The sequence below is a fragment of the Epinephelus moara genome, chromosome 7 (genome assembly GCF_006386435.1).
Source record: "Epinephelus moara isolate mb chromosome 7, YSFRI_EMoa_1.0, whole genome shotgun sequence".
In the NCBI taxonomy this organism is placed as follows: Eukaryota; Metazoa; Chordata; class Actinopteri; order Perciformes; family Serranidae; genus Epinephelus; species Epinephelus moara.
The window spans coordinates 33926194-33935905 of NC_065512.1; the positions used below are offsets into that span (position 1 = coordinate 33926194).

General features: G+C 40.5%; 1 protein-coding gene across 4 annotated transcripts in view; it reads left to right on the top strand.

Moving 5' to 3' along the window:
- gulp1a (GULP PTB domain containing engulfment adaptor 1a) overlaps positions 1 to 9712 on the top strand; it is a 124553-nt gene that overhangs the window by 54633 nt on the left and 60208 nt on the right. For 3 of the 4 annotated variants that reach the window (XM_050049604.1, XM_050049606.1, XM_050049612.1), the window contains exon 2: positions 1342 to 1429. The exons of the other annotated variant lie outside the window; for it this stretch is intronic. In XM_050049604.1, the coding sequence (XP_049905561.1) occupies positions 1378 to 1429 (52 nt within the window). In that variant the 5' untranslated portion in view covers positions 1342 to 1377. The remainder of the gene's footprint in view (positions 1 to 1341; positions 1430 to 9712) is intronic. 4 annotated transcript variants of the gene reach the window in all.

Below are 9712 nucleotides of genomic sequence, written 5' to 3' on the forward strand. Positions count from 1 at the left end.
TTTTCGAAACAACTTTTTATTTTGCGGCTTCAGGACACTTGGATCACTACGGATGAGCATGTTGGAGATATTTTGTGGTTTCAATTTTGTGTTCTTGGATGTTAGACTGGGGCGCCGTCAGCCATTAGGTGTGCTAGCCGCTCCCCCCGCCGATCTCGGCAAGGGATGTGAGGACTCTAAAACTTCACCAGGGCCTCCGTCGGCATATGGGTGAGTAGATAATGGCTGAATTTTCATTTGTGGGTGCACTATCCCTTCAAGCAAAGTATTGGATTTGTCTATATATAGCTCAATGTATCTGATACCGATCTTTGAGATCATATTGGGACATCCCTAATATTTAGAGCCCAGCTGCATGGTTGCGGTTCAGTAATGATCAAGGGTCATTTACACTTTTCTGAACTGGAAAACAAATTCAGAATTGAAATTCCAAGAGTGTCATTTGACACTGTGAGACATTAACTAAATGGAAGCTGGAATCATTCAGCACAGTTGCTAGAGGAAAATGCTGGCATTGCACGTTTCTGAAAACCACAAATACATTGGCATGCTTCGTAAGAATTATGTCAGCGTTTCTGAAATGACACTGTATATGAGCGTCATGCCTGCCCAGCGTTATGCCTGGCCAGCGTTATGCCTGGCCAGCTGCACCCCACTGTTGGTTGTTTTTAGCGAGACATTGCTGTTTCCAGCAGCTTTTTAACCTCTGAATGTGGGTGTTTTTTAGCAACTTATTGCTGTAGTTCCAGCCGGGATTGTGCCCCTAAAAGCAGGTATTTTGAGCCAAAACAAGTGTTTTTTGTTCCTAAACCCAACCACATATTACCCACAGCACTGTGGGAACATAAAGTTTCAACATATCTGCTGCATAATAATGAGTAAATGTAACGTATCCGTAGTTTGCAGAAACGTACAATGCCAACATTTTTTTCTGGCGATTTCGTTTATAATGCTTATATATTGTTCAAATAGCCATTATTGAACGAAAGAAGAAAAACATCAATATAAAAGGTGATTCCAGACTTCTGAGAGGTTGTGTTGGTCAGTAGAAAACTCTCTGTATCTTTGACAGTGTAAACAGAAAAACAAAAATCAACTCTTCATTATGTTGCTGTCACAGCCTTAATTGAACTGAAACACATGGTGATTTCTTTCAATCTCCAAATAAATGTTCTCACTCTCAGTATAATGAGTAAATAGCTTTTAGACAGATAAATAACTGTATAGATTGTATTAAATTGCCTAATGTAATCAGTACAGAGTCGACTTGCAGCAGTGCTCGTTCATCTCTAACAGCTTGATTCTTAAGTGTTTTTTTTTCTTGTTTCTCCCTGCCTACAGAAGATGCAGCACTAATGAGCACCCGTCAGCCTTTAGATGAGTGAAGCACAACAAAGAAACCTGAACATCAACAGTCCACACAGTGACAGTAAGGCCCCATATCTGCCACCTTACACACTCCAGAGCTGTCTGTGATGTTATCATTATCATTATCATTATATAGTTATACCCTGTGCTTCAACTCCCCCTCAGCCCAGATCCTCATGCACCTGCTTATTGTTCAGTGATATTCTGTATGATTATGGGAAGAAAAGACAGCCAGTGGCATATGGTAGCACTCACACATACAGCTCTGACACTATATTCAGCTGGGTACAATCTCGTCAGGGTATCTTTGCTTTGGGATATAAAGTAGACAGGAATGAGGTGACATTTTGACGCCATATCCTCTTAGAACATGTATTTATGTTTGGCGGTGACATTTCTAGAGCAGCTTTCAAATTCACACAGTTCTGGTAAATATCAAAGCATATGATAAACACTTTTATATTGTAGTCGTATAGCCTCAGTCCGTGGATCCCAAACATTTGTTAAACCCCTTCATAGTGATGTGGTTTTTATCACGACACCCCGCCACACACATCATATGTTTCTTTTGATGTGACCTAATTTAGATATTAAATGATGTGATATAGCCCCTCTAATTCTGAACTAAAGTATGAAGTATGCTTACAGATAACATGCATTTCTGTTTGTTATGCTCCGATGTAAAAGTAGCTTACATTTTCAGCTTTGAAGGACAAAAACATTCACACATTGAATTGTGCGCTAACGCTGTTTTCCATTCTCCTCTCTTAGTTGCTTCAAATATTCAGTATCTTTTCAGGCTAAAGAGGTACTTAGTCCCAAGATTTGTCTCTCTTGAGCTTAAACAGCATCCACTGTCCCCTGTCCACATAAAGCCACGAGTAGCTTTTAATGGCAGCTCAAGTTTGGTTGTATCTGACTGCGTGAAGGACTGAGATGTATCACCATTTCTTTGAGCTCTGTTTACAATAACATATCTTTCCGCCGCTTGCCGTGACTGTCACTATCTCTGACTGCTGTGTACCTTTTAAAATCTGTTCCAGAAAGTTTGTTACATAATTATGACAACTGGCAACCATGAGCTGCTGTCACCAATTGAAGCTGTTTTTAATGTGATGGCTCTGCTGTTTATTGCTTATTTTTATGCTCCCATGGTGCCGATACCCATGGCTGGAGGCATTATGCTTTTGGGTTGCCTTTCTGTTCATCATATGTCTGTCTGTCCCATTCTCGTCAACACGATGTCTCAAGAACACCTTAGTGGAATTACTTCAAATTTGGCAAAAATGTCCACTTGGACTCAACAATGAACTGATTAGAATTTGATGGTCAGAGGTCAAAGGGTCAATGTGAAGTTGCATCCACCTCATCCTTGTGAACACAATATCTCAAGAAAGCCTTGAGGGAATTTCCTGAAATTCCCAACTGGTGGGTCACGGTCTAAAAGTGGGTCGCAAGTCCATTCTGAATGGACCCCAAGTGACTCCTGTATGTGTGAAGTTTGTAAAAATCATATTTTATTTTTAAGTACAGTGAATTTCTGGCACAGAGCTTTTATTTTGAAGTGAATTCCCTGTTTTAGAGTAAGTGACTAACGGACAGCTACTTGACAGAGAAGGCAAACTAGCTTGACGACATGACCAAATGCAAGTATGACTCCGGATGTATTAAACTACGTGGACCTTGAACTAATTACTAAGGAGAAATCTGGACCCTGTGGCTGGACCAGTTGGGAACCACTGTGCTTGGACTCAAGGATGAACTGATTAGAATTTGGTGGTCAGTCAAAGGTCAAGGCCACTGTGACCTCTTAAAACATGTTTTTGACCATAAGTCAAGCATTCATCCACTAATTATGACAAATTTCACACAAATGTCTAATAGGATATAATGATGAAGTGATGACATTTTGTATCCAAAAGGTCAATGTTCTGCGAAAACACTTTCCTGGACGTTATTTAACATCATATCTCAGGAGCAGAAGGGGAGACATTTGGTCAGATACTGAATTTGTGACACAAATCTTGGGTGTCGACATTGAAACTGCTTTGATTGTTTAGATCTTCTGTGCTGCCAGGGGGGAAGATGTGTTTGGAGCGTCCGTGTTTTAGAAAATGAAGGTTCTTTGCAGCAACATTTGAAGTTGTTAACTGTCATAACTGCACATGAGTGTGAACAGACATGGACGTAAACTGTAATTGCCACTTAACTGCTTTGCGGAGGCAAACAACCATTAGACGGTAATTGTAGTGTTGATGTGTTTGAAATTATAATGTATAAAGGTAGATGATGATGTCCACCTGTTTTATTTTTTATTTGTTATGGTGAAACAATAGAAATACAGTAAATTGACCAAATTGACCATCCATCAAAATAATAACTTGAGATAGACTTTGATGATGTTATGAAGTGGTGTGGAATTATGGAAGTTATTCTCTCCACAACCACCATTGCCAGTGAAAATCTAGCGTAATTCAGGCAGAAATCATGTTCACGGACAACTTACAGTTGGTAACTTTTATGAAAAAATAACTTTTTGTCATATTTGTTGAAACCTTGACTACATCCACACAGAAGTACATCAAACTGATGATGTGTAAAAAAAAAAAAAAAAAAAAAGAATCAAGTTCCTCCTCCCACTCCTTCTGTTTCTAATGGCATTTGCAAGAATCCACAGTAGTTTCTGGAAATAAATAAACAAACAAACAAAAAAGAAACAATCAGAGCTGAGAAATCTCTAATGCAGCTGTCAATCATGTCAAGCGCTCAATGAACTGCAGTCAAACTGTTAAACTGGGCGGCATGGATCAAATATGAAAGAAGATTCTGTTACTGCATTGCCTATTTTTCACCTCAAATGTTTTCAGAAACATATTTTAGTGTCTTGTTTTTTCTAGTTTTTTTTCTAGCATAGTTTAACAGTTTGATCACAGATATTACAAGCAGTGATTTACATGACTGACAGCTGCGTTACAGACTCCTGGGCTCTGATTTGTTGTTTGCGTTCACGTGCATTAAGGCCATTAGGAACAACTTGAGGAGGCAGAGGAACATGATGTTTTTCACAGACCATCTGTTTTAGTAATAATGTATTGACAGCTTCAGTAACATGGAAAAAAAGTTATTTTAACATATTAAAAATAATAATTATTTATTTAAATGATTATTATTTATATTATAGTTTCCAACTAAACTTTTGGTCACGTTACATTTTGTCATATCTATTCATGTCATCATGTCATTCTACTAAAATAGCTGCAAGTAATGTTAGCTAATGTATTGTTAACTTTTTAACACTATTGTATGTGGCAGAGGTGGTAGTAAGTCAAACCCACAAGTCTCAAGTTAAAACCTTCAAGTCTCAAGCAAGTCCCATATCACTGTGGTGAAAATAAAGCAAGTCAAGACCAGTCCTTGCTATAAATCATGCAAGTCAAGTCAATTCCTTTCGTGTCGTAAGCTTCTCAAGTCATGAATACCAAGTCAAAGTCAAGTTGTCTTTCATCAGTGCTGGTGAATCAAGTCACAAGTCACAAGTCCTCAAATTTGCGCCTCGAGTCGAACTCAAGTGAAGTCATGTGACTCGAGTCCCCCGCCTCTGTTAAGTGGTGAGCTCAATTGTGCGGTAGCACAGCACTGTTACCTGTGGTCAAAACAGTGTAACGTTATGGCGTTGTATTAGCTCGGTGTCTGGCATGAGCCACTTGTAATACTAGTGCATTAAACTGGATCAATATTCAAACAGCTTATCAATAAATTAGGTCTTTACTGGATTAATGTGTTGTAAAATGGCATACAATTAATGCAAAACTATGCTGCATAGCAGAAATAATGCTGTATTACTGTTTCTGAGGATAATTCTGTGACATTGTATGATTACTTCCTCACTCTCTGACATATTTTCTGGTGTTTCCCTTCTGTCCCTGGAAGTTAGAGTAACCAGAGGGGGTAAAGGGGACATGACACCACTTACAGGCGACCAAATCAAACACACCGATACCCGCGATAAAATTACAGATATCTCTGGTTCAAGATGATAGAAAGGCAACAGTAACTCAAATAACCATTGGTTACAACCAAGGTATGCAGAAGACCATCTCTGAATGAACATGTTGAACCTTGAGGCAGATGGGCTACAGCAGCAGAAGACCACACCAGGTGCCACTCCTGTCAGCTAAGAACAGGAAACTAAGGCTACAGTTCTCATGGGCTGACCAAATTTGGACAATAGAGGTTTGGAAAAATGTTGCCTGGTCTGATGAGTCTTGATTTCTGCTGTGACATTCAGATAGTAGGGTCAGAATTTGGCGTAAACAACATGAAAGCATGGATCCATCCTGCCTTCTATCAACAGTTCAGGCTGGTGGTGGTGGTGTAATGGTGTGGGGGTTATTTTCTTGGCACACTTTGGGCTCATTAGTACCAATTGAGCATTGTTCAAACACCACAGCCTACCTGAGTATCATTGCTGACTGTGTCCATCCCTTTATGATCACAGTGTACCCATCTTCTGATGGATACTTCCAGCAGGATAATGCTCCATGTCACAAAGCTCAGATAATCTCAAACTGGTTTCTTGAACATGACGATGAGTTCACTGTACTCCAATGGCCTCCACAGTCACCAGATCTCAATCCAATAGAGCACCTTTGGGATGTGGTGGAACAGGAGATTTGCATCATGGATGTGCAGCCGACAAATCTGCAGCAACTATGTGATGCTGTCATGTCAATGTGAACCAAAATCTCTGAGGAATGTTTACAGCACCTTGTTGAATCTGTGCCACCAAGAATGAAGGCAGTTCTGAAGGCAAAAGAGGGTCCAACCTGGCACTAGCAAGGTGTACCTAATAAAGTGGCCAGTGAGTGTACATGAGAGTCATATTCTGTCCTTGTCGTTACTAAAGATATGTGATTAGATGAGTGAATAAATGATGAAAAGGAAACATATCACAGACCCTTCTACAGCCAGACTTCCTTACTTTTTTTGACATCTTTTTGTCAGGTAAAAAGTCCAAACTGCATAGCACTGTGTGTCTCCTTCAGTTTGAGGCATTATTTCAGTGGCACAGTGAGGACAACGTGATAAGAGGCTGAGGAAAGGAGAGCTGCATGCTATAAAGTTGAAGCTTTGATGTTTTCTTGCATTGAGAATGGCAGTATCATAGAAAATGTGATCACAGCTTTCTTTTCTTTTTTTTTGGCTACACTTTACTTGAGTGGTGTGCCTCTGTAGCAGCACCTTGCTTACCATTTAGAAGAGGACCGTTTGTACAGTAGCAGGAGGTCTTCTCTATCATGTGGGTCCAATCTGAGCTTCTGTGGACCTTTTGGCTCGTACTGAGTGCCTCGTCTGCTCCTCATGCACTTACATTTTGAGTGTCAGTGGGAGTAAACATGACCTCAAAAATCTTTTTATGTATAGCCTGAAAAATAGAGCTTGCCAGGCTCTCCAATGTAGTACATGTAAAACACTCTCTGACAGTAAAATATAGCCTCATATAAATGACTTTGGCCAGATTTTTACGTTGAGGCTAGGGAATGTCTTATCATGCAGAAACAGGAGTGTAGATTAGAAGTAAATTATCGGGGTAGATTTGGGTCATAAATGGGCCATTGAAATCCTTCTTTAAGATTTATGAGTGTTCCATCAGCTAAAGGAGCTTTTTTATTTCCCATGAAACATGTCCACAATCCTGAGGCAATTGCAAATGTAATGGGTACCTGCTATCATGCTGCGTATTACACAGTATCGGTTTCTGTCTCACTGGTATTAAGAATTTCCTTTTCCTTTTTTTTTTGTAGAGATGACCTTCTTTATACCTGGAAACCTTATTTTATTTAAAGAGTCATGGAGAGTCAGAAAGGGTGGTATTCTAGAGAGATTAAAGAATAAATAATGCAGAAATAAGTGTTGGTTTTGAGAAGGCAGTGGGCATACTTGTTGCTTTTGGGATGTAGTGTGAGAATCCATTCATCATGGCTTTAGATGATGGCCCATGACAGATCTGTGCAATGTTTATCCAGACACTTTGAAGAAGCTGCCTTGCCCCTCCAGATATGCTGTGCTTGGTCAGCTGTTTGCTCTCCCCAGGAATTCAGAACCAGACTTCTCTATCAGAGCTTAATAAAGAGGAAAAACTACTCTGACACTAATGATGAGTCTTGTACCCAAGTCAGTGATGCACTATCAGTGTTTTCCCTAGGCTGAATGCCCTGGTGGGGGGGGGGGGCGCAGATGAGCCACAAGGGGAAATCACAAGATTCAACACCAAAAGGCCACTAGCTGCTTTTCCTTTACTCACGGCTTAACAAATTACATGTATTATTTATACTTTGTCTTAAGTTTCTGCATCTCCTGACAGAGTAACACAGTTGAATTTCAGCCTGTGTGCTCATGTTTTGTCAGCCCAATGATGTTGAAACGGAGCAATTAATATTGCCGTAGCTTGAGCAACAAGTTTTTATTTATTAGCTTTTATTGCAAGCAACTTAATGAGTTACCATCAACTCGAAGTAAATAACCCTCACTTTATCTGTATCTTCTCTCCTGTGCTTTACTTCATATGTGCGGATGAGCAAAGCATTGCCCTCTATCAAGCTCAGAGACGGGAGGAACTAAGGTGATCATAAGCCTAGAGTGCACATAGGCTAGGCCACCCCTCTAAGGCAATGGCAGAGGAAACACTGACTGTTATTTAAAATGACACTCTCATACAGACTGCTGAAATGGAAGTTAAGATCTCTGTGGGTTGTTGCAGAAATTGCTGGTTGTATATTTGAATATTTGAAAACCCATGTTTAAAATTGTGCTCTTAAATATGTTCCTGATCAACTTATGTAAAAAGGTTTTCCCTTAAATTAATATACAGGATTTTGTAACTTAAACATTCAGATATTACTGCTCTACTTCCTGCCAGTAATATTTGGCAAAGGAACGATCTCATGTCAGAATGTGTCAGGATGTGGTTAGCCTAGCATAGCATAAAGACTGGAACCAGGGGGAAATGGCTTGCTAGGCTCTCTACAAAATTAAAAAAATGTTCTGACTATTTACACAACCCGTACATGAACATTTGTCACTAGGGTGAATCATATGTTTGAAACTTTTTATGACAAACAGCAGCTCTAGATCTAGTTGATGGACACGGTCGGTGAGCAAAGGTTTTGGTGTCTGCACTGGAGTTGGTGGCTGTCAGTCAATAACCACTGTGTCAGACATTGTGTTTTAAAGGCCCCCCACCAACACTGGGCACAGGTTTGCTGTGGTGCTAATGGTATTCTTTGGAAGCTTAAAAGGTAACAATTCAATATTTATCTCTGATCAATATCTGCTGACATCTACGGGCTGACTGCTTTTTTGTTGTTTTTTTTATTTACTGGTAACTTACACTTTTTCTTCCTCTCTCTCGGTCTCTGTTGATCTATATCTGTAAAACACACTCACACACACCTTGGAGAGTACCACAGCACTCCACTCAGTCCTGTTCGTCACTGTCTTTGTCTTGGTTTTCTGACCTGACAACTGTGCAGTGCAATGCTGTGATGCATAAAGTTGGCATTTTGTGGGTCAGATCCAATCTCATCGTCCAGCAGGATGATTCAGAGTGGACATTGTCATATGCCAATTTGGTAGACATTGCTCAATTAGAAAGCACAGTGATACCAAATCTAGCAACATCAATGTGACAACAAAACTCTGGGAAGCTTCGCACAAGCACTTTTGATTGCCAAGAAATGCTTCCCCTTGGTTCTTTGATTTAATGCTTCACAAACATAATGAAGCTAAACTAAGTTCTATAACATAAGAATATAAAAAAACAAACAAACAAACAAAAAAAATCATTGAAAGTCATTGGGCTCTAGTTTCCGGCGCAGTGCAGGGTGGCGCAGGGTGGCGAACTCTGCGCAGAGCTAGTTCCAAGCAGCGCAACCCGAGGCGCGCTCAGTTTGGTAGTTTGGCAGACCGAGGTGCGCTGAGATGGGTGTGGTGGCGCAGCAGGGGGAGGTGCCGACAGATCCAGCTTGGGGCAGTGACAGTTTCGTGCCAAAAGGCTTCGCTGAAGGTGTGCTAAAAGCTCGCCAGCTGAAACCAGGTCTACTGTCAGCGCAGGCGGAGCGCAGCTGGTGTAAGCCGAAGTTTGGCTGACTGGTGGACAGTGCGCACACGTCACCAAAACCTCACAGGCAGGTTTCCAGAATATCAAGCACATTAACGATGCAATAAATACCCAAAAAAACACTATTCAATGCAACTATCTGCAATCAGCACATAAATGTATCTCTATATCAACTGTCCCGTCACATCTGATGTCAGATCAAAGGGGATTGGCACCGTTTGGCAC